This window comes from Mobula birostris, chromosome 9 (genome assembly GCF_030028105.1).
Source record: "Mobula birostris isolate sMobBir1 chromosome 9, sMobBir1.hap1, whole genome shotgun sequence".
NCBI lineage: Eukaryota > Metazoa > Chordata > Chondrichthyes > Myliobatiformes > Myliobatidae > Mobula > Mobula birostris.
Genome location: NC_092378.1, coordinates 137,723,626 through 137,750,246, shown reverse-complemented (window position 1 = coordinate 137,750,246; position 26,621 = coordinate 137,723,626). Strand labels below are relative to the sequence as shown.

The 26,621-nt window shown below is 40.6% G+C and overlaps 1 protein-coding gene across 1 annotated transcript in view; it reads right to left on the bottom strand.

The window, feature by feature from the left end:
• The window catches only part of grin2aa (glutamate receptor, ionotropic, N-methyl D-aspartate 2A, a), a 304,621-nt gene that overhangs the window by 17,395 nt on the left and 260,605 nt on the right, over positions 1-26,621 (bottom strand). Inside the window, exons 11-12 of the mRNA XM_072269552.1 lie at positions 22,764-22,951; positions 3,562-3,800 (exon numbers count right to left, since the gene is read on the bottom strand). Coding sequence (XP_072125653.1) covers positions 3,562-3,800; positions 22,764-22,951 — 427 coding nt within the window. The remainder of the gene's footprint in view (positions 1-3,561; positions 3,801-22,763; positions 22,952-26,621) is intronic.

Below are 26,621 nucleotides of genomic sequence, written 5' to 3'. Positions count from 1 at the left end.
GATTCATTTTCTTGCAGGCATACTCAATAAATCCATAGAAAAATAACCATAAAATAATCAATGAAAGAATAAACAACTTAAATTGCCAGCTCAGTAGCCATGAGGACAACCTTGGGACAAAGGCTTGGCGTTCACCGCCTCAGGCCTAGTTACCAGTCATGCACCTGCTCTACTTTGCAAAACTCCTGCAGAGCACTGGCCTCCAACAAAGCCCATCGTATATTGGAGCTACTGACAAGTGTAGACACAGATGGGTCAGGTGGAGCACAGTCTGGTCTAATTGTGGTTTGACTCAATTTCATTACCAGCATGATGCAGTAAATGTAAAATATAACTATGGCACTGGCTTTTTTTACTCCACCTCTGAAATTCATTCTATTGGAATTAGTGGAAACATTTTATAGACAGAGTAGAATATGCACCGGTGTGACTGTCATGTACAATTTGTGATGATAACTAGGCATGAATTTCTAGCTATTTCTAACCAAAAACCCCACCCCAGATACTTTCTCTTCTTCCCCTCCCACTGAGCAGCAGATACAAAAGCCCGAAAGCACATACCACCAGGCTCAAGGACAGCTTCTACCCCATTTGTTATGAGACTATAGAATGGTTACCCAGTATAAAAAAAATGGACCCTTGACCTCACAATCTATCTTGTGATGACCTTGCGCCTAATTGTCAGCCTGTACTTTCTCTGTAACTATGACACTATACTCTGCATTCTGTTACTATTTTACTTTGGACTACCTTTGCACTATCCTAATGATTTGATCTGTATGAACAGTCTGCAAGGCAAGCTTTTCACTGCACCTTGGTACGTGTGACAATACTATAGCAATTTACCAATGTTTTGATATGTGTTAATCTTATCCAGTTGCAGTTACATTTCAATTCTTGTACAAATCCTTCCTCTAATGACTTAGACAAAAGGCAAAGACAGTAAGCACTTAGGGAGAGGAATAGGCAGTTGATGTTGTGAGCCGATGAAGGGTCTCGGCCCGAAACATCAACTTTTTATTCCTCTCTATAGGTGCTGCCTGATCTGATGAGTTCCTCCAGCATTTTGTGTGGTGGCCTTATATTTGAAGTGACTAAAACAATGTATTAGCTCTTTTGATCACTTCTCATCACCTGTCCATCACCTCCTTCTGGTGCCTTTCTCCTTCCTTTTCTCCCTTAGTCCACTCTCCTCTTTTATCAGATTCCTTCTTCAGCCCTTTACGTTTTCCACCCATCACCCCCCTGCTTCTCACTTCATCCCCCTTCCCCACCCCACCTACCTTCCCCCCTCACCTGGCTTCAACCAGCTTGTACTCCTTCTCCTCCCCCCACCTTATTCTGGCTTTTTCCCGCTTCCTTTCCAGTCCCGATGAAGGACCTCGGGCTGAAACACTGACTCTTTATTCCCCTCCATAGACGCTACCTGACCTGCAGAGTTCCTGTGGTATTTTGTGTGTCTGGCTCTAGATTTCCGGCATCTGCAGAATCTCTAGCATTGTGCAAAGACAGTGAGTGGTCTGAAACACAAAGGATGGTGGACGCAACTCAATAAAAAATGTTCAGATGGGAACTGGACCTCCACTTAGAACATAGAATAGTACAGCACAGTACAGGCCCTTCGGCCCACAATGTTGTGCTGACCCTTAAACTCTGCCTCCCATATAACCCCCTCCACCTTAAATTCCTCCATATACCTGTCTAGTAGTCTCTTAAGTTTCTTAAGAAGGGGATATCTGCTGGGCTACAAGGAAATACCGTAGCAAAGTGGTCGAAGAAGTGGGCAGGTCCAGTGCAGGCAGTGGAGAGAGAACTGCAGCAAAGGTGTGGATTATTTTTATATTCAATTAAGGGACATGGACTTCACAGGCTGCTCTTGAGAAGGTGGCCAAAGCTGCCTTCTTGAACTGCTGTAGCTCCTGACCGGCGGGTTTTATTCAAAATGCTATTTAGGAGAGAGTTCCGGGATTCTGACACAGTAATGGTAAAGGAATGGAAATATTTCTAAGTCAGGATGCTTTGTGGCTTGGAAGGTAATGTTCAGGTCTTGATGTTCCCATGTTTGTTCTGCCTTTGTCTTTCTAACTGGGAGAGGTTGAAGTTTGGAAGGTGATATCTTAGGAAGTCTTGGTAAGCTACTGCGGCACAGACAAGGGGAAGTTGCTATGGCGCACAGGTGTTGGAGCAACTGAATGGTTGTGGACAATGTGCCTATTAAGCTGTCCTTGTGATGTTGGGCTTCTCAAGTGTTATTGAAGCTGCACCCATGCAGGCAAGTGGAGAGCATTCCATCCCTTTGCTGATTTGGCCCTTGGAGATAGTGGTTGGGTTTTGGGGAGTTGGGAGTTGAGCTACTAGTCTCTGGCCTGCTCCTAGAAGCCACGTTGTGTATATGCTACTCCCGTTCAGTTTGTGGTCAACTATAACCCCCAGGATATCAATGGTGGGGTGTCAGGGGATGATGGATGGATTTTTCCTTGTTGAGCATTGCAATTGCTTCTTACTTGATTGGTGTAGATGTTACCTGCCACCCATTAGTACTTCCTCATTGGTAGTGGACTGCTTCATTATGTGAGGAGCGGATGGTGACGAGCATTTCTAATCATTAGTGAACTTCCCTACTTCTGACCTTACAATTGAAAGAATGTCATTAATGAAGCAGCTGAAGATAGTTGGGCCTAGGGTACTACCCTGAGGAACTCTTGTGGCTGAGATAATTGTCCTCACCCATCACAACCACCATCCTCCATTATGCAAGGTAAGATACCAATTATTTAGATGATTAGTTCAGCAAGTTGGGACATAATGTGCTGAACAGCCAGCTTCTGTACCATCTGATTGGAGGTGAGAGAAATGATTTGATCTAGGGCTCTCCTTTTATCCTAGTGGTAGATGAACTGTATTGGATTGATTGCAAGAATGTGGTTAGCATGCATGTGGCCGATTGATCACGCGGAGAATCGCTCGGGACTCCTATACACAGAAGGCTCTCTCTTTATGCATGGGGTTTTGAGTGTGCTTGCTTTCATCTCAGTGGGCTCAACTCCTCACTCCCGCACTGTAAGTTGCCCTGCATATACCACGGCTAACATTAAAATGCTTAATCCTACTTCTTCATTGTTATTCCTGCATTACACATAAGTAACAGTAGATGACACGAGTTGATGCACTGGGAAGAATTTAACTTCTAACCATGATATTAGAAGAAAACAGTACAGTGTATAATGGGTGGCAGGTGAAATATCACACCATTTACATCATTGCTCTGTTAAAATTACTCCCACTCAGTGTAAGAATCAATGTTCTTGTTTGAATAACACTATATTGCAAGTTACTTTTTTTCTAATCTGACAACAGAATGCTTCAGCATTTGATGGTAATTTTTACAATGAGGTGCAATTATTGTATTGCCTTTAACATTATTAGATGAAATGTTACTTATCTTAAAAGTGAACACATTTCATACTTAAGATCTAAAAATACAAAGGCGCAAAAAGAAAGCAATTTAAGAAGTTCAGGCAACAGCCAAAAGTGGACCAGGCCACATTTGTCCTCACTCACCCTGCTGATTGAGAAGAGGAGTCCTGGTTTTCCAGTACAGGTTCCCATGAAGCAGTGTCTCAGGCTCCAGTAAAACCAATGCTCCCACACAAAGGTGATCAGGCTCAATGCCATGGCTGCGGCCAGCATGTAAAACACACCCGCCATATTGTCAACATCCAATTGGCTGCTCATTACTTCGTTCTTCTCATTGTGGCAGATTCCAGTCAGCCACAAACTCTCCAGCTCTTCCATTTCACCTGCAAGGGAAGCGAAGAAGGGTCCTGAGTCAATACAGGTATAATCATCTGTCAAATGGAGTAGACTTCATTGGCTTCATCTACTACCACATTTTAGTCCTAATGACTAACTCCAACACAGTTTCGAGATCAGGGGCTGGTCATTAAAGAGTGAGTTGAAGAGAAATATATTTTCTCAGAGAATTCTCTACCCAAAGAGCTAATAGAGACCAGTCATTGAGTGTTCAAAGACAAGACTGATAGACCTATGGATACTTCAGGACTTGGGGTATTCCAGCGACTGAGACTATGTACTGCCTTGGTGAATTCTGCGTCACAACGATAGGAAGAGCCAAAAATCGAAGGATCAAAAGATGACATCACTATAAATGTTTGATCAGTGTAGACTATTAGTGATGTTGACTCCTAGGAACCTGAAGCTCTTAACCATCTTCACCTTGGCACCATTGATGTTAGCAGGAGTGTGTGCACCATCCCACATCCTGAGGTCAATGACCAGCTCTGTTTTGACATTGATGGAAAGGTCGTTGTCATGACACCATGTCACTAAGCTCTCTATCTCCTTCCGGTGCTCTGACTCAATGTTATTTGAGATGCAGCCCACTACGGTGTACTATCTGCAAACCTGTAAAATGCGGCTACAATAGCAAGGCTGTGAACTCTCATTAGACTATCCTGTTGTGATCAGACAAGAAAATGGATGAGCCATTGTGACATGACTGACTGATGAAGCATGCCCAAAAAACTTGCTACTTCTATTTCTTAAGTTTTTACTTCAGCACCAATTGCACATTTTAGAATGAAAATCTATAAAATTAACCACATAGCTTCACTGCAGAGACACCACAGAGTTGATTAATACAATTAGAAAAATAATATCCCATTTTAATTTGAAAACAGATAGATGAAGATTGAAGTGCAAGTTAACAGTGCTTTTCCCTTCTCAAGTCACCCTAATCTTCTGCACCGCCTGGGAGAAGAGGTTATTCATCAGTCACAAGCACTGAACACAAGGTCAACCATGGAAGTGTACTGTAATCCACCGCTGAATTTCAGTTTTTTAAACTTTCTTGGTCCTGAATTGCAGTAGAATACAGCATCATTTTAGTAGACAAAATTATGAATGAATTTATACCATGAGTTCACTCCAAATATGAAAATATCTGTAAAAATGGAAACTTGAAAGATGGAAAGCAATTTCTGCTAGCCTTTCATCAGCACTTCACAGTCAGTGGTCACTTTATTAGGTACACCTGTACACCTGTTCATTAATGCAAATATCTAACCAGCCAATCATGTGGCAGCATTTCAATGAATAAGAGCATGCAGACATGGTCAGGAGGGTTTGTTGTTGTTCAGGGCAAACATCAGAATGGGGAAGAAATGTGATCTAAGTGACTCTGACTGTGGAATACTTGTTGGTGCTAGATGGGGTGGTTTGAGTGTCTCAGAGACTACTGAACTCCTTGTATTTTCATGCACAACAGTCTCTAGAGTTTACAGAGAATGGTGCAAAAACCAAAAAATATCCCAATCAGCAGCAGTTCTATGGGCAAAAATGTCTTTTTAATGAGAGAGGTCAGAGGAGAGTAGCCGGACTGTGTGCACAAGAACATCTCTGAACACACACACGTCAAACCTTGAAGTGGATTGGCTACAGCAGCAGAAAAACACACTGGGTTCCATGCCTGTACCTAATAATGTGGTCACTGAGTGTACGTTGTAATCTACTTACAACAGTAGAAGATTCATAGCCAGAATAGATTTATACTATTAAATATTAGCCAGTGACTATGGAAAATTTTCTCTGCATTACTATCTTTAACAAGGCATTGAACTGTTTAAAAAAACAGGGTTAATGCCTGCATTAAAATAACACAAAGGAGCATGTGAATGCTAATAACTAACCCAGATACAATGTTATTCCAAGGCCAATAGCTTTGATGAGGCAAATGGAAGATCATTAAATTAACTAGAATATAGAGACTGCAGGCAGCCACCATTATAAGATGTTACCTTGAGTTAATGCTGCTTCACAAAGCAAGTGCATAAACAGGTGTGAGATTTACAATGAATCTTAATTCCATTTTTCACAGAGTTGCTGGTAAAAAAAAACAATTAACTGGATTTTAAGTCCTTAATATGGTTGTGATATAAAATCAAAAAGGGCCTACTTAGATTTATAGAAAACTCAGTTGCTTCCAATTACCCATACTGTTTGCTCATCTGTCAGGGTATATGTGGGAATTGCAGAGATCATTCAGCCTCTTGAATCCCTTCCTCCATTTATTCAAATCAAGTCTCATCAGTAGGAGAGAACAATCACCAACAGTTGTGCTCTTTGTTCTCATGCTTATGCTCCACAAAATCAGGTTCAATCTTGACGCTTTCAAATGCTTCAGAGTTGTGGCAAACTAAACTTATTGTCAGTTTTGAAGTCCTTCTGAGGTCTGTTGGATTTTTTTTAAAAGGAAGTTCACAATATGAGCTGCTTGTAAGGAGTTCGTATGTAACTTCCCACGACTGCATGGATTTCTTCCCGTGTGCCCCAGTTCCCACTCACGTTCCAAGGGTTATGGTTTAATGAGTTGTGACCATGCTACGCTGGCAACACCTTACGGGCTGCCTGACGGAACCCTTGCTGATTTGCTTTGACGCAAAACGGTGCATCTCGCGGTAGGTTTGGATCTTTTCATGTACATGTGAAATATAAAGCTAATCTTTAATCTTTGCAAAGTATTATTGAGAAATGAAAAATGGAAAGTGACAGCCTTGAGCACTGCCGAATTTCTAGGCCAGTCAAAAAGCACATTAAAAAAAACTTAATTAGGTCAATAAATAGAACACCCGCCGCAAGATCTGTACCTTGTGGAAAGACAATATTAATCACCATGAATCGTATTATTTGTCATGGTTAAATCCTCCTGAAATAGTACTTCTTGCATATTCCTGGAATTTTGTTTACTTCAGGAACACTGCAATGTAATTTGAGCTAAACGTATTTATTAATGTTAATCACAGAACTAACTTCTCAAAACACTCATACAGTCCAGAAACATCAGTCACTATTCTTTGCCACAGGAGTCTGAATAAGGGTGGGAATATGGAAAGGTCTAGGAATGCCGAGGTTAGCCACCAAAGTTGATCATAAGATGTCGGCTCATGCCTGCAAAATCTCCCGTGCTGAAGTTAGCTCAGTAGGCCATTGTGGGCAGTCAGCAAGCAGAAACTGAATGCCCCACAAAGTTACAGTGTACATTTATTATCAAAGTACACATATGCCACCATATACAACCTTGAGGTTAATTTTCTTGTGGACATTCAAATAAACACACAGAAACATAACAGGATCGATGAAAACTGCATACAGCAAGATAGACAAACAAGCAATGTGCAAAAGACAACAAACAATGCAAAAACCAAAATAAAATATTAATAAATAAGCAATAAATATCAAGAACATAAGATGAAGGGTCCTTGAAAGTGACTTCAGAAGTTTTCTAATGACTCTGCCATAGTTGGATGCATCAGCAAGGGAGATGAGGCTGAGTACAGGGCTATGGTAGGAAACTTTGTCACATGGTGTGAGCAGAGTTATCTGCAGCTTAATGTGAAAAAGACTAAGGAGCTGAGGAGGGCTAAGGCACCGGTGACCCCTGTTTCCATCCAGGTGGTCAGTGTGGACATGGTGGAGGATTACAAATACCTGGGGATAAGAATTGGCAATAAACTGGACTGGTCAAAGAACACTGAGGCTGTCTACAAGAAGGGTCAGAGCCGTCTCTATTTCCTGAGGAGACTGAGGTCCTTTAACATCTGCTGGACGATGCTGAGGATGTTCTACAAGTCTGTGGTGGCCAGTGCTATCATGTTTGCTGTTGTGTGCTGGGGCAGCAGGCTGAGGGTAGCAACCACCAACAGAATCAACAAACTCATTCGTAAGGCCAGTGATGCTGTGGGAATGGAACTGGACTCTCTGACAGTGGTGTCTGAAAAGAGGATGCTGTCCAAGTTGCATGCCATCTTGGACAATGTCTCCCATCCACTACATAATGTACCGGTTGGGCACAGGAGTACATTCAGCCAGAGACTCATTCCACCGAAATGCAGCACAGAGCGTCATAGGAAGTCATTCCTGCCTGTGGCCATCAAACTTTACAACTCCTCCCTTGGAGGGTCAGACACCCCGAGTCGATATGCTGGTCCTGGACATATTTCCTGACATAATTTACATATTATTTAATTATTTATGGTTTTATATTGCTATATTTATACTACTCTATTCTTGGTTGGTGCAACTGTAACAAAACTCAGTTTCCCTCAGGATCAATAATGTATGACTATCTATCTATCTATCTATCGTAAGTTGTGGTTATAGCTCAGTGTTGGGCAGAGTGCTGAGAATACTAGTTATGAGCCAAATCTTTGATTTTGTGGGGATCCCTCTAAAGGCTTTGATATGAACTCACCTGGAGAGTGCCAGTGTTCAAAGTCGGACATACAACATGGAATGGCAGTTCACTATAGTCCCATTAACATAAAAAGGCAAAATCAACATACCCAGCAATCAAGGCAAAGAATTTGGAGAATTAATTTGAGAGCTACTAACCCTTCAATAGAAGTAGTCTAGAAATTCTAATGCACTTGAATTGGTGTGCCTGATGGTCAAGGTTGAAAATTACCATAACCATTTGTCCGAAAACATCGACTGTACTCTTTTCCATAGATGCTGCCTGGCAGGCTAAGTTCCTCCAGCATTTTGTGCGTGTTGTTCAGATCCAGCATCTGCAGATTTTCTCTTGTTTGTCATTTGTTGAATGTCAGCTATTGAGTGGGTGCTGAATATTTTCAGGAACAAAAATGGACCAAAATTAAATTCCTAAGGTGGTCAGGGGTGGCACTGTAGGCTTGTAGGCTTGTAGGCTAGGTCAGCATTGAAAGTAAATGACCTGGGGGCTGGGGTGAGCGAGGAAAGTCTGGTGCAGGGCTGAGACGTATAAAACGGGTAGAGACTGAAGCCCTAGTGAAGCAGACTGGGATTCTTGATCCTCAGCAACTCATAGATCACGGAGGCAATATTGCCTTGAGGTGGGTGACTCACAGAACCTACCTCAGATGGGTTCCAGTCCAGCATAACACCGTGAAAATCTGATTGCCACAGAAATGAATAACATCTAACAATTCTTGCTCCGAGGGCAACATTGTCAAATCTCTTCCACAACACATCCAAAGATCATTGGATGGGGAGTTGCATCTACTTCTACACCTACTAGCCTAGAAATTCAGAAGAGTGGCTTTCAGCACAGTGTTTTCTGAAAATCTTCTCTTTTTCCAGAGCCGACCACATCTGTGGCCATTTCTGGGCTGAATCATTCCACACCAGAAAACTAGGTTGTAAATCCACCCCCCTCTGAAAGCAACCACAACAACATGTAGATAAAATTTACGCCAGTAACACACTGCGAGGGGAAGTTGGTGGAAGCAGATATGATAGCAATATTTTAAAAAGCACATGGATACGGAGGAAATGGAGAGAAATGGATCATTTGCAGGTAGATGGGATTAATCTAGTTTGGCACAATGGTCAGCACATGCATTGAAACGAAGGGTCTGCTCTATGTTCATTTGTGAATCGTTCTGTAGTGAGAAATAACACTGCAATATTTACTTGACTAAAATCCAGATGTGCTGCATCAGCACAAGAACTTGTCAAGAACCTTATTTTTCACTTCGAAGGGAATCTACGTGCTGAGTGGGTCTGCACTGCAGACAGGTATTACTGCTGTAAGGGTCCATTTTCTGATACTGTTACAGTGAGTTACCCACAGCTCTTTGACTATCCGCCTTCCTTGCAATACCCCTGGAAGATTTATTTTTAAAAAGTATTTGTAGAAATAAGAAGAAAGGTAAAGGAAGGTTTATATCCAATTGCCTAAATGTTAATCTGGTATCTGTGAACACCACTTTCATAGCATCACAGAAATGTACTGTAATAAAGGAGACTGGTTGGTGCATCATGTCCAAACCAACCAATAAACAGCCACCTAGACTAAACCAATTTCCGTAACCATTTAATATTTTGTCTTGTATTATGTCATATTTCATTATGATGGGGTGTCCATCCAGCCTGTTTCCTAACTCTCAGAGCAACCCAATCAGACCCACTCATTTCCCGACGCGCTCAATCGCCATCAATAAATCTGAGAGAATGTGCAAACACCACACAGCACCAGAGGTCAGGATTAAACCGCACCACTGTCGCTGTCAGACAGCTGTACTAGCTGCAACACCTCTGTGCTGCCTTGCAGGTTGTGGCCAATCTGCTTCCACTATCTTTTCAGACTGATAGTTCTTAACTCCACTCTACTTTAGGTAGAAATACTTCTACATCTAAATTTCTTCTACATCTAAGCCCATTGGTTGTTAGATATCTGCCAAGAGTAACAAATTCTTGATACTTACTCTGTCTAGTCTTCTCGTACATTTTTCTATACACTGTCTACTATGTCCAAAGGGACCAACCCTAGCATTGTAATGTCGCCTCATCCCTGAATGGCTCCTTCCTTCACTAAACCAGACACCAGGACCAGTACACGTTTTACTTTTGGACAACCAGTCTGGCTTCGGATGAAGAGTGTACTTCTGGAGTTCCCGTTGATGGCCTAAAACGTTGAGATATTAGCTGTGCAGATTCTGAACACAGGCAGGGCTTTCAGCAATAGAACTTTCCAAGTAAAAGTAGTGGATGCAGCCCTCCCCACCACTGAGTACATCCACAAAGAACACCGTCGCAGGAAAGCAGCATCCATCATAAGGGACCCCCCCACCACCTAGGTCATGATCTCTTCTCACTGTGCTGCCATCAGGAAGAAGAAACAGGGGTCTCAGGACTCACACCACCAGGCTCAGGAACAGTTATTACCTGTCAGCCATCAGGCTTCTGAACCAGAGGAGATAACTTCACTCAGCTTCACATGTCTCATCCCTGTTCCCTCAACCAATGGACTCACTTTCAAGGACCCATTGTCTCATGTTCTCGATATCCATTAATTATTTATTATTATTATTATTGTTCCCTTTTCTTTCTTTTTTGTCAGCCCTGTTAGTGCAGTCTTTCATTGATTATATCTGCTACGGTTATTTGATTTATTAAGTATGCCCACAAGAAAATAAACCTCAGGGTTGTATATGGTGACATACATGTACTTTGATATTAAATTTACTTTGACTGTTACCATGTCAACATGATTAAAACAAGATGAGAATCTGGCTTTGTCGCACACACGTTCTTGGAAGCTATTGGAACCAGAATGGCTCCAGTGTGACATCCGCTGTGCACACACAAATTAGTGTTTGGACTCATACTACTTTCTCCTTTAAAGATCTGCCTGCCTAAAGGATGCAGTTTGGCCCAACTACGATGTCAAGGATCAGTGAAACAGCATCCATGCTCTCATACCTAATATTCTAGCTAATGTCTCAGAGTCACACAACGTTGAAAGTACATTCAGCAGCAAAGACCACAACTCTCCAACACTACCCCTAATTCACATACGCACCACAAAATAATGTGCAAGTTAAAGAGACCACCCAGTACTAGCCAGTGAGCTTGATTTCCACTAGCTATCTGAGGTCCTGTAGCTGTTTGTGATTTCGCGAAATCCTGAAAGGTAAAGTGAACAGGTGGAACACTCTACCTTTGATAAAAAAAAAGGAATCTGCCAAGGACGTTCAATAATAAATTCTCCTTTTTGAACTTCAGTGAGATGTCTGTGCTTTAGTAATAACGCCTAGGCTGAAGCATGCCACGACCACAGCTTCCGAGCAGTAGGAGACGCGTGTGCCAGTGGCTGTGAAGGTCACTGTGATGATGAACTATTATGCTTCAGGACACTTCCAGCTTAGAACTGTTAATATTTTTAACTATCCCCTGGGTGCACTTCCAAAGAGAGTCAACCATATCTCATTATTCTTTGCCAAAGCGCAGAACACAGAGTGAGCACGCAGCTTCATGAGAATTGTGGACTTCCGTGTCAGCAGACATAGAATGCAATCATTGTCACAATTTTCATTAATTAATTTATTTCTTGAGATACAGCACAGAATTTGCCCTTCCAGCCTTTCGAGCGAGCCACCCAGCAAACCTCGATTTAACCCTAGCCTAATCACTGGACAATTTACAATGACAAATTAACCTACCAACTGATACGTCTTTGGACTGTGGAAAGAAACCAGAGCACCCGGAGGAAAACCATGCGGTCATGGGGAGAACGTACAAACTCCTTATAGACGGCGCTGGAATTGGCGGCACAGTAGCGTAGTGGTTGGCTCAATGCTTTACAGTACCAGGGACCCAGGTTGAATTCCCTCTGTTGCCTGTAAGAAGTTTGTACATTCTCCCCATGACCACGTGGGTTTCCTCCAGGTGCCCTGTTTTCCTCCCATCGTCCAAGGACGTACTGTTCGGTAAGTGAAGTGATCATTGTAAGTTATCCTGTGATTAGGCAAGGATTAAATTGCAGAATGGCATGAAGGGCCGGTAGGACTGATTCTGTGCTATAACTCAATCCATCAATCAATAAATAAATAGATAGGTAGATTAACAAGCAAACAAACCAGAGCATGCGGTGGAAACCCACACGGTCACAGGGAGAACATATCCTTACAGCGTTCCACGTATTAGAAGCACGTGTTAAAATTGAAATTTAGCGAGCCTGGAGGGGATTCCATCTCCTCATTGTCCAGTTAGCATGTGGTCATAAACAAATGATCAATTATCTCTGCGACCAGTATCATGGAACCCCCTTCTGTTGCAGCTCATCATGCCAAGCACAGTTCAGCAATCACAACTAACTTCAAAATATAACCACTGGGAGACAAAGGATATTTGGCGGAGATATAGAACTTTGTATCCACAGCAACATTTAGAAAAAAGGCGCCATGTTACCACATAAAATGTGGTAGAGCAAACCATTGATGTGCTGGAATAAGGATTCTGTTTCCGTGGAGAAGTCCTGCCATATACAGCTAGGTAGAAGACATCATGATTTGTTGGGCACTGCACAATCTCCCTATCACCACTTCTCTGCAAACCGAATATTGAGCAAAAAAAGAACATAGGAATGCAGAAGGTTGTAGACTCAGCAGATCCCACCATCAAGGCCATCTTCAAGGAGTAGTGTTTCAGGAAGGGAGCACTCATCATTAAAAATCCTCACCATTTGGGATATGCCCTCTTCTCGCTACTACCATTAGGAAGGAGGTTCAAGTGCCTGAACATAGAGAAGGGGCAGGAGGGAGAAGAAAAGATAAGGAGCCAATCTATATTGCAAAAATCTGGTCTCAATATCCAAGATCAACTCATTTGACCACAATACCAATACGTAAAGTCCTTGTACTTCATTGACCACCTTACTTTCACCTTGTTGTAGACCAACCTGAAACAATGCAAAATTACAACCAACATAAAATAAATAATCTAAATAATCCTAGTGCTCTTGTGCTTCCCCTAGCGCTATCTGTCCCTGTGTTCTCTGAAATGCTGGCACAGTGACTACAAGTTTGTTGTTGAAGGACGGTGCAGTGTAAGAGTTTACACGTGGCCTTGAATTTCACCTTGACCAGTTCTGGGTCCAAAGGCTGCGTTTTTTCAGTCCGAGTGCCCACAGTCAGGCCTGCAGGCTGAAAGCTAAAACTATAGTTCAAATCAAGTGACACTGGGGTGTCTGTGAATGTGGTCATACTGAGTGAGGTAACAACTTGACAAAGACTCCCTTGGAGCAACACCTCAGCGATCCAGATAAGCATGTTGGAGGCAAGAGCGTTGGACAATTCTGAGAGTTGGGGAGCACCGTTGAACAGTGGCATACATGGGCTTAACAGCAGCAACTTGTGTTAACACGACATCAAGCTGAGCTTGTGTGATAGAAGTTTGAACTGCCAATGCACATCCAGACACTGGGTGGAATCTGGTTGTACTGCAATGGAAGCTGAGATATTGCCTGTCACAGACTGCATTATGGTTCGGCCGAGGGTTGCTCACTGTAAAATGCTAACTGTAGAATGGATGGGCTTCAACTTCTGCCCTGTGCAAAGTTAGTGCAGTCTCCTCCATGCTCCTTGGTATTCAATGCTAACTTTCTGAAAAGCTTCTCAATCTTATTGGAAATGCATAAGCATCCACTTTCCTGCAATTACCTATAAAATAAAGGGATGTTTTACTGGAGGCATAAAACTACTTTTATTGATCTAATGAGCAACCACTGGCAATGGTTTACCTTCATAATGTATTGCCATCCACTCCTGGTGCCAAGATCAATACACATACTTAAAACCAAAATTTGTGACTAGGGCCACAATGCACAGCAAAATACAAAAATATCACACTTTGGGTTCCTGTCAATGAATCAGGCATTGCAATTGGCTATTATTTTTTATCTTTAATGCATTCCTTTCATATATGGCTGTTACAATTTAGTTGTCTTTCCCTTAAACCCCTTGACAGGTCGATGATGAATCCTCTCTGGAACTGCTGCAGTCCTTGTGGCAAGGTTTGTGTTGGTCTTTCTAGCCCATTTCAGAAGGCAGTAAAGAGCAAAGCAACTGGTAAGGACAGCAGAATTTCTTTCCACAGGATTTTAATGAACCTGGATTGGTCTTAAAAGTTACTGGTTGACATTAATGAAAACACCTTCTTAATCCAGATTTTTAAAAAATTAATTAAATTTAAATTCCCCAGCTGCTAAATGGAATTTGAACTCATGTCTCATTAAGACAAGCCTCAAGACTACCAGCTATCAAATTACTACTTTATTACCATCCCTGTGCAACCATTGCAAAAAAGAAACAGCAGCCAGGCAAATTGTCCCAATCTGAAATAATGTTGGAAATGCTCAGCCATCAGGCAGCATCAGTGGAGACAGAATCCTGATGAAATATCTTTGACTTGAACCACTGACAACACTTCTCTCCAAAGACATTGCCTAAACTGCAGAGTACTTAAAAAATGTTATAATTTGGATTTTCAGTATCTGCATTTTAGCTAATTTTGTCTAAAGTAAAATTCAAGTCAGATTCTGCAAATACACTGCAATCAATTCACCTGCTTTGGTAGTAGGGGTTTATAAATCTTTGATCAGACTGCACTTTGGAGTATTATGAGCAGTTTTGGGCCCCGTATCTATGAACAGATCTGCTGGTATTGCAGAGGGTCAAGAGGAGGTTCGCAAAAATAAGCACAGGAATGAAAGGGTTAATGTATGAGTCTGGGCCTGTACTCACTGGAGTTTAGAAGAAGGAGAGGGAATTTCATTGAAACCCATCAAATATTGAAGTCCTCAACAGAGTGAATGTGGAGGGGATATTTCCTGTAACCAGATAGCACAGTCTCAGAATACAAGGATATCATTCTAGAACAGACTTGAGAAAGAATTGCTTTGGCTAGAGTTCAAAGTTCCAAGCAAATTTATTATCAAAGGACATATATGTCCATAAGATATAGGAGCAGAGGTAGGCCATTTGGCCCATCGAGTCTGCTCCACCATTCAATCATGGGCTGATCCAATTCTTCCAGTCATCCCCACTCCTCTGCTTTCACCCCATACCCTTTGATACCCTGGCTAATCAAGAACCTACCTATCTCTGCCTTACATACACCTAGTGACTTGGCCTCCACACCGCTCATGGCAACAAATTCCACAGATTTACCACCCTCTGACTAAAGTAATTTCTCTACATCTCAGTTCTAAAAGGACGTCCTTCAATCCTGAAGTCGTGTCCTCTTGACCTAGAATCCACTACCATGGGAAATAACTTTGCCATATCTAATCTGTTCAGGCCTTTTAACATTCAGAATGTTTCTATGAGATCCCCGCTCATTTACCTGAACTCCAGGGAATACAGCCCAAGAGCTGTCTGATGTTCCTCATATGGTAACCCTTTCATTCCTGGAATCATTCTTGTGAATCTTCTCTGAACCCTCTCCAATGTCAGTATATCCTTTCTAAAATATGGATCCCAAAATTGCACACAATACTCCAAGTGTGGTCTCACGAGTGCCTCAACATCACATCTCTGCTGTTATATTCTATACCTCTAGAAATGAATGCCAGTATTGCATTCACCTTCTTCACAACCGACTCAACCTGGAGGTTAACCTTTAGTGTACCTTGCACAAGGCCTCTCAAGTCCTTTTGCATCTCTGCATTTTGAATTCCCTCCCTACCTAAATAATAGTCTGCCCGTTTATTTCTTCCACCAAAGTGCATGACCATACACTTTCCAACATTATATTTCATTTGCCACTTCTTTGCCCATTCACCTAAACTATCTAAGTCTCTCTGCAGGCTCTCTGTTTCCCCAACACTATACGTTTCTCCACCTATCTATGTATCATCAGCAAATTTAGCTACAAATTCATTAATACCGTAGTTCAAATCATTGACGTACATCGTAAAAAGCAGTGGTCCCAACACCAACCCCTGTGAAACTCCATTGGTAACCAGCAGCCATCCAGAATAGGATCCCTTTATTTCCACTCTCTGTGTTTTCTGCCGACCAGCCAATACTCCACCCACGCTAGTAACTTCCCTATAATTCCCTGGTCTCTTATCTTGCAAAACAGCCTCATGTGCAGCACCTTGTCAAAGGCCTTCTGAAAATCCAAGTACACCACGTCTACTGCATCCCCTTTATCTACCCTGTTTGTAATTTCCTCAAAGAATTGCAGTAGGTTTGTTAGGCAGGATTTTCATTTCAGGAAACCATGCTGGCTTTGGCCTATCTTGTGATGTGCCTCCAGGTACTCCGCAATCTCATTCCTAACAATCAATTCCAACAACTTCCCAACCACTGATGTCAGGCTAATAGGTCTATAGTTTCCTTTCTGCTGCCTCCCAACCTTCTTAAATAGCGAAGTAACTTTTGCAATTTTCTAGTCATCCAGTACAATGCCAGAATCTTGAAAGATCATTGGTAATGTCTCTGCAATCTCTCCAGCTACCTCCTTCAGAACCCGAGGGTGTATTCCATCAGGTCCAGGAGATTTATCCACCCTCAGACAATTAAGCTTCCTGAGCACCTTCTCAGTCGTAATTTTCACTGCACAAACTTCACTTCCCTAACACTCTTGAATGTCCAGTATACTGCAGACGTCTTCCACTGTGAAGATTGACGAAAAATATGCATTCAGTTCCTCTGCCATCTCTGCATCTCTCATTACAATATCGCCAGCGTCATTTTGTATTGGTTCTATATCTATCCTCAACTCTCTTTTATCCTTTATATACTTACAAAAACTTTTAGTATCTTCTTTGATATTAGTTGCCAGCTTCCTCTCATAATTCATCTTTTCTTCCTGAATGACCTTCTTAGTTTCCGTCCACAAGTTTTAAAAGCTCCCCAATCCTCTATCTTCCCACTAGCTTTGGATTCCTTGTATGCCCTCTCTTTTGCTTTTACTTTGGCTCTGTAAGCCACAGTAGTGTCCTTCTTCCCTTTGAAAATTTCTTCTTATTTGGAATATATCTGTCTTGCACTTCCCTCATTTTTCGCAGAAACTCTAGCCATTGCTGCTCTGCTGTCCTTCCTGCAAATATCTCTTTCCCGTCAACTTCGCCCAGTTCCCCTCTCATGCCATTGTAATTTCCTTTATTCCACTGAATTACCAACACATTGGATTTTATTTTTTCCCTCTCAAACTTCAATGTGAACTCAAACATATTGTGATCACTCTTCCCTAAGAGTTCCTTAACCTTAAGCTCTCTTATCACCTCTGGATCATTGCACAACACCCAATCCAGCACAGCCAATCCCCTAGTGGGCTCAACAGCAAGCTGTTCTAAAAAGCCATCCCTTGCATAAGCAACCCTGAGATTCATTTTCTTGCAGGCATACTCAATAAATCCATAGCAGAATAATAACCGTAACAGAATCAATGAAAGACCGCACCAACTTGGGCAGTCAGCCAGTATGCAAAAGACAACAAACTGTGCAAATTCAAAAAGAAAGAAATAATAATAATAATAATAATAAATAAGTAAGCAATCAATGTCAAGAACATGAGATGAAGAGTCCTTGAAAGTGAGTCCATAGGTTGTGAGAATATTTCAGTGAATGATTTGTGTAATCTGTGGAATTCGCTACCATGAATGGCTGTTGAGGTCAGGTCATTGAGTATACTTAAAGGGGAGATTGGTAGGTTCTTTATTACTTAGGGTGTGAAAGGTTACGGGGAGAAGGCAGAAGAATCAGGTTGAGAGGGAAAATAAATCAGCCATGATTGAATGTTAGAGCATACTTGATGTCCTAATTTTGCTCCTATGTCTTAAGGTCTAAAAATGCTGTAATTGCCTGGCAGTCAGGCAGCATCAGTGGAGATAGAATTCTGATGAAATATCATTCGCCTGAATCACTGGCGATGCTTCTCTCCACAGATGTTGCCCAGCCTGCTGAGTACTTAAAAACAAAAATGTTTTCACTTGGATTTTCAGTAGCTGAGGCAACTGTCATTTGTCTCAGGCAAAACATAGATCAGATGCTGCAAATACAATCCATTCACCTGCTTGGGTATAAAGGATGAGGTATGATAATAAACTTGGGTTAATCATGCAAGCCACTGTGGGAAACTCTACAGCCTGTGCTGAAACGTGCACTTGTACAATCTTACAGACCTTCCTAGACACTAAGAGAAACTGATAAGCTTATGATGGATTCATACATCAGTTTCAGCTACAATTGATTTATTTATTTAAAGATGCTGTGCAGAACAGGTCATTCTGACCCAATGAGCTTCCCCACCCAGCAACCCACCTACTTAACACTAGCCTAATCGCAGGGCAATTTACAATGAGCAATTAACTACTAACTACTGTGTCTTTGGTCTGTGGGAAGAAACTGGAGCACCTGGAGGAAATCCATGCATACAAACATTTTATAGTTGGTGCTAACCAAGCTCTGACGCCCCGAGCTGTAGTAGTGTCGTGCTAACTGCTATACTACCATAGCACGAAGTTAAGAAGAAGCTTGCGTGAAGGCTAGCATAGACTATTTGGGCCAAATGGCCAGTTTCTGTGCTGCAATGCAATGCAACACTTTGATAGTCTGTACATCTGTTATGTGAATAAACACAACAGGATTTTAGGAATCTGTCTCCCCTCACATGAATAAAACCTTCTAGCTCAGTTTCACAGTTTGACATTGTCTCAACCTTTTCCTGTGTAACGGAATCCATTCATTTAAAAACAAAATCCATGCAGAGGAATTTGAGCTTAGCTTCAAGTGCACAGCAGGACAAAACTAATAGCAGGGGTCTTTAAGAAGTTCTTAATCTTACATGTCCTTTCAATAAGCAAAGCTATATTAAATGTGTTTGAATACATATTATATCTATATATCAGCATTAATGAGTTGCAATGCTAAATACCAGACACTCATTAAATTGTAACTGGATTTGTTCAGTGGTTTGATTGGTAAGTCTGTGAACGAATTATTGATAACAGCATTCCATTTATGAAGAGGCAAACATCCAGACGCTCCACAACATGAATGGCCAGAAAGAGAGGAAGGAAAAGAACATAGTGAGAGAGAGAGTGAGGAAGGAGTGTCTATTATTACTCTCTGAACTAGCAACTTTTGTGACAACTATATTCTGAGGCGGATGCACTGCAGAAAAATACTGCCACAGTTATGAAGCTGATAAGGCTGTGTGTTGAAGAGTTCTTAGTGTGGCTTAGAATAAAAGAACTACCATGTGAAACACTTTTAGTCACAAGTGCTAAATGACTAGAAAAATATTGGTTGTCAGTGGCACTTGCTTCCCAATATACAGTTCTATGATTTTAAAATAATTAATGTATGGGAGCCCTCCCACTCATTGACTGACTCTCTGTCATACATGGTCAAAGAACTACAAGTGAATTACCTTATATTTGATGTACAAGAAGTATTTCATAAGTATTAACACCATTACCTGGACCAAATTTAACTATGGAGGACATCGAGGGTTTTATTATGTGGTGTGGGCAAGGTGCACTATTTAATCGACTAAAGAACTGCACTGTCCTTGCTGGACAAATGTCTGCCTCCTTCTCTGGTAGCATCATGATAAACTCTGCTCTCAATTAACAGCTATTCTGTGTAGGGCAAAAATGTGTCAAGATTTTCAATGTGCAAACAAAGAGTTAACTGAAATTAACGTGTCAATTGCACCAGCTGAAAGAGCCTTCTCATCTTTTGTATGGGATGTACCGTATGCACAGTGTATGTTTATATTGGCAAAGAAGTTGTAACTTCCTCAGTCGCTTGTATTAACCGTGCATAAATAGGAGCAGCTGCACGTTGTGCTCTGCCTCCGAAACTCGCGTCAATTAACTTTATTTTATCTGCCTGTTTAATACATGTGCTGGAAGATAAATTTCTACTGAACTTTCTTTAGAATGCCCTCATCTGAGTCAGTTCCAAACAGTGTTTTTTTTAAACCGATCTCTACCATTACATAAAAGTATATCAGTGAAGGTGAATCACACCCCAGTGGGAACACAGTTTCCAGTGCCTGGTTTTCAGACCTAATTAATGTTAATTGCAGAGAGATTGTCAGACCTCTAGAGCCATGAACTTCAGACCAGGTGAATAAGCACAGCCCGAAGACGAACAGGGGGTGAAGCAGAGATGGGATGTGCATGGAGAATTTTTATTTTAAATTTTTCTGATACGGCGTCATTTATAAGGTAGCATTCTTAATCAGTCTGAACATATTTGTTTGCTAGTCAGTCAACCATAATTCTGTGACTATGAAGCCTCACACCGTGTCAGCCAGGCCTTGTACGGATGGCAGAATCCCTCCCCAAAGCCCAGTAGTAAACCAAATGTTCTGTTTTAAAACAATCCTCTAGTTCCATGACTATCTATTATAAGACTAGTCTTTTTTAAAAGTTCTACAATTCTGCAAAGTGTGAGTGGCAAAGAAGAGGTCGAATTCTATTTCTTATGGTTCAACAGCAACTTCATTTTGTATTATTTTCTAATATATTTACCTCTTGGACTGAACCTCCAACTACCGTTTAACCACTCATTGACATATGAAAAATGCCACGTTTGGTTGCCTGAAGAAACAACAACCAGTATTCGGCCAAATACAATTGAGGTATCCTCTACGTAACACCCGAAAATGACTGCTGTAGCTCTAAATTTAATTTCCTCCTCAGTTCTGAAAAGATGGTCGGTGATAATAATTTCACCAACTTGGTATTAGTTTGCAGGCTACTCTTACATAGGGAGTGGCAGGCCACCTAGCCCAACAGGATCTTATTATCTGATCATGGCTACTCTGTATTCCATTTCTGTGGGACTACTTAGAGAGTTCTACTTTTTGATACCCTGAGTAAGGATATATTTTCAACTTCCTCCGTGCAGACCTAAAATTTAGATTTGGAATTCAGAAGGAGTCCGTCATACTTCAGCCAAAATAGTCCACCACTGTTCAATGGTTCAGTTCAATATCAGAATACGTATACAGTTTGCAACCTGAAATTCTTACTCTTCACAGACATCCATGAAACAAGGAACTCCATAGAATGCATAATAGAAACATTAGAACCCACAATCAGAGACACAACTGTTCAATAGTTCCTCTACAATCTGCACCACTTTCTCAAGCAATTCTCAGACTGAGAAAGAATTGCTTTGATACTGAGCATTTTTCATTCTTCCCACAACAATGCCACACTTTACAACCAATGAAATAATTCATGAGTGTGGTCACTGTTGTATGGATTGTGGTGGCCAATCTCCATACAGCATCCTCCCACCAGACAGTTTGGTTGTTGAGTGTTAGTTAAGTGATGTTAGTTGAGTGATAAATGTGTTGTTAAGGCTCTGAAGGGAATCCTAGTCCCTACAGCTAGTTGCAAGGCAGCTTGGCTGCGGTTACTTTCATTAAAACTCTGGAAATAACATTCTTGAATAATGACAGTGCTTAAAAAGACAGGAAGGAAATGGGTGCATGGAAAATCTCTTGGCAAAGTGTATCACCAGATTGCTTAAAAAAACACAGATCTTCGAAGAATAATTCATTGTTTAGAAAGCATAATGTCCCTTCGTAGTGTGGCTTACTATAAACTGACAGGGAAAAATGCTTCACCAACACAGAAAACAACATTTTCCTACATTCTCCAACTGCATCCTTGGTACCAACATCCCACAAGGTCATCCCTAACTAACTCAATGATGGGACATCAAATTGAAATACAGGTCATGATGAAAGATCAGAAATCAAGCTTAAAATAGATTTTATCCTTGTGTAAAAGGCAACAAGGAAAGTAACATTTTGACTTCCACAAAACTCCACAGTTAATTGTATAAACTCAAAAGCAGTTCCAATTCTATATGCAATAGTGTGGCATGAGCCTCAAAATCAATTTCAGACTTTGACTGAATTCCTAATAGCTGGGAAACTAAAATTTAAAAAAAACCAGCAAATGCCAGAAACACTCATCAGGTAAGGCAATCTCCATGTAGACAAAATATGGGTTAGTATTCCAACTCTTTATTCTTTCAGCTCAAAGTGTCAGAGGGGATGGGCAAAGCAGGTGGCTGAAATCACAAATATACGTAGGAACCCACATCTAAAATGAACAATAAAACAAATGGGAAAACACTCCATTTTCTGTGATAATTTCTATGTTCATTTTTGAAATGATCCTACCTGAAAAAGTTACATTGCTGTGCTAAGTTTGGGACAGATTTTGGAGTCAACACTCTGCACTACTAAGTCTTATGTCAGCATTTATAATGAAATATGCCTGTGTAAAGTCCCCTACTTTGGTTTAACATCTGAAGGTTGCACTCCAGAGAAATTCCTTTTCACTGGACCTTCATGCTGCGGAGGAATAGATTCATCAAAAGAATTAAATAGGCATGCATACTTAACAGATTCACGAGTTCACGGGTAACATGAAGCACACGTACCGTCACCAACAAATTGGAGGAGAGCTAAATCAATCTGACGCTTCCAAGGTGAGCTTTTCTGCAAAGCTATCCCATAGCCAGTGGTTGAGAAGACGTATCCACTGCCAATTGTTACAAGCTTGCATCCTTCATCTCTTCCAGCCATGTAATTCAGCACTGCTGCGTCATATATGAACGCATCCAACTTTCTAAAATAAAAGAAGTGAAATGACTGAAAAGAGCACCATCGGGTTTGCAGAAAGGAGGCATGCACTCTAGGAGTAAAGCAAGACACAACTGCTGCATACTCAAGTTGTGCTTAATAAAAAAGAATCCCCCAACTTGCATTTCACTAATTCTTATTAGCGACTGATGTCCTAAAGCTGCAACAGAGACTTTAACACTATTCCTGACCATTGTTGACAACATTGGGTAAGTTCTGTGGGATGAAGTTTCTTGGAACAATCGTTGGAAGGACAGTGTCCCAAGAACACCATACTTCCAATCTATTATCAGTCCAAGTTTAGAACTATCACAACAGCTGCAATGGTGTTGCTCCTAATATTACTTCTGAACATTGTGAATTAGTTTAGAGTAATGACATCAAATCAGTTTTACCCTCAGTGTAGGCAGAATGAAAAGGTGGTGGCTAATGGCTCATTACACTGTAACAAGAAGTGCTGCGTGCTTCACATGGCATGATCCAAATTTGAATTGATACTATGGGGTGCCCTTACAGCCTCTGGCAACTTCAGAAGATTGTCCCCATAGCAACTCATCCTGCAATCTCAATAATTGCTAGAGCAAAGTTAGCAAAGTTAACATTTATATTAGCTTCAAACTGTTTAAAGAACAGATCAAGTTATTCCATTCATAATTGGTGTTCACATTCCATCCTTGATTTCTCCCTCTCTTCTAACCCTTATCAACATATCCTTCTGTACTCTTTCATCTTATCCCTAGAGAACATGCCAAAAAGTAACAAAGAATACAAATGTAATTGAACTTTTTTTGGAAGCAAATTCCACATTCTTGCCAGTCTCCTAAGTTTCCTGTTGAATCTATCAGTGTCCAAGTCCCTTACACTTGGTATTTGCTATGATCAATACCAGAAAAATCCTTTGAGCACAGACCCTTTTAAAGTTTTGCACAATCCTGAAACCCTCCAGCAAATTCTTCTAGTCACTTGCAAAGGTTATAATACTGAATGATGTGTTCAGTCACCCCATTCCACCACCTTAATCCCAAACTCTGAAATTTCCATTTATCTATGTCTATGCAAGTGTATTATCAATATTCTCCATTATAAAATCCAATACCACCTTACTTAAAAAAAAAGAACTGCCTATTTGGAAAAGCTTGGCTGAAATTCTTCTCAGATCAGTGGTCATTGAAAGCAGGTGTCAGATATGGAGAAAAGGAGTACAACATGCATTTGCTAAAATGCAACAGACTGGAGATGAACTAATATGCAAAAACTGCAACATACACTCAGTGGTCACTTTATTCGCTACACCTACATACCTGCTCATTAGTGCAAATATCTATCAGCCAATCCTGTGGCAGAAAAAGTTATGCATAAGAGCATGAAGATATGGTCAAGAGGTTTGGTTGTTCAGACCAAACAGCAGAATGGGAAAGAAATGCTATCTAAGTGACTTTGACCATTGAATGATTTTTGGTGGCAGATGGGGTGGTTTGAGTATCTCAGAGGCTTCTGATTTGCTGGGATTTTCATGCACAACAGTCATTAGAATTTACAGAGAGTGATGCAAGGAAAAAAAATCATCCAGTGAGTGGCAGTCCTGTGGACAAAAGTGCCTTGGAAGTGGATGAGGTCAGAAGAGAATGGCCAGACTGTTTCAAGCTGCAGGAAGAGAACAGTAACTTAATTAACAAGGTCACACAACAGTGGTGTGCAGGAGAACATTTCTGAATGCACAACACTTCAAACACTGGAATGGATGGTCTACAGCAGAAGACCATGAAAATGCGTTCAGTGGCCATTGCATTAGGTACAGGAGGTATCTAATCGTGGCCACTGAGTGTATACTGTCAACCAAAAGTGACTTCACTTTTGTATCTCACAGCTCTTCAGTCTATGTTGAACAGAAATTTTGATTAACTCTGCTGCTCGAATTTCTGATAAGTTTTGCCTCTTAGCCACAAATATGCAATCAAAATAATAAGTGAAAATTAGGACAGAATATTTCAAATTAAACTGGACAGTGGATTACCTCGGTATGCTTTGAACCAATTTTTAATACCTTTTAAAATTCCTTCAGTTGAAGACCACATTTTTATAATACCCATGGTCAATCCAATGGGAGATTGACTGATATAATTTTACATTTATTAAATAGATTTAAGAACATTTCTTAGGGCAGCATTGCAAGGGAATTAATTAACCATTCATAATAGTTCCCTAGTGGGTCAAATAGAGTACCATCTTCACAGAATCAATAAAGCAAATATTATGTATAAAGTTTAGCAATCTTCTGACTTTCACTGTTTAGTTCCCACATGGCAAGCTTGTCAAGATGTTCTTCACTAGAATGATCCTTTGAATGGCAATGTTTCCCCTGTGTTAAACTGCACACTAGTTTCAGGAATATAAAGAAAGTTTTGAATGCATTATGGCTTGAAAAATTTGTACCTTATCTTCTTGAAAAGGATATTTCATATAATCTCAAAATTCTGTTATTAATGTGTTAATTGCTTACACTTTACAAAATATCCATGAACTTGGTAATAATTTAACTGAAAGGGGAATAGCAAGTAATTATTTAATAATTCTCAGAGTAACTAAATTTGATGACCGTGTTTCCTACTTTGGATGTGGCAGTGTGTTTATGTTGAGTTAATATTTTGTGCCATTAATTTGCAAAAAGCAAGCACAAGTGCGAAAAAATCTTTCTAACTGATAAAAATGATTTCTCGAGTTTATTTTGATCTTTAGTGGAGAATACAGGATATTATTTATTTAACTCTCACTGAAATTTCTAATAGGATTTTTTAGATCAAACTAAGTCAAAGTACACTTTTACTTAAGGTGTTATTACCAGACAATTTTGTGAGGGAAAACCACTGGAGGAATTTTGATAAGCAGTGAAAGATCTGTTTTCACCTCTTATATTGTACTATGGTGGGAAGAGTCGTCTTTTACAGAAAATTGGGAGAGAGTCTGCTTTTTTGCAGTAATTAATGGTCTGTCAACAAATCACGCACTCATAAATTGCATGTTTTTATCATCCATTCCACTTGATTTCATTACTGCTCCATTAATTCAGTGGATCATTAATTTCAGAGATAAGCAAGCATTCGCCTACACTATTTGTAAACAGGAATCTCAACCCCTTCAAAGATATCTTCATTCTGTCACCATATAGTCCCTTGTCTCTGCTTGTATGTTTTGCCTTGCTGTTGTCATCTCATTCTTCAGCATTATTTTCGTTATTATTTCTATAAGTCGGAGGAAATAGGTTTAGAGTGGGTAACTCCACGGATGTAAAGTGTCAAATTTCTCCTCTCTGTAATTGATTCCTCTGTTCCGTTTTGTTTTCTGAGCTTATTTCTGGAAGGACATACTACTAATCTTGTTTACATCAGCCTTGCTTAACAAAACTAAACACCCTCCTTTACACAATAAACACAACGTGACGCCAATTTCTAATGAGCTACTTTTGAACTGTTAGGAGCTGTTTCATGTAACAGATTCACACTTACAGATGGAAATTTCAGCGTAAAACAAAGAACTGATGAATTTGTTCCTTAAAATAAATGTCAATTATAGACAATGAGCAGAAATTAATTTGCAGTTGGAAGCGCTAAACTCACTTTTCAATCATTTGATTTTATGCAAAATTTTGGAGTCAGAGT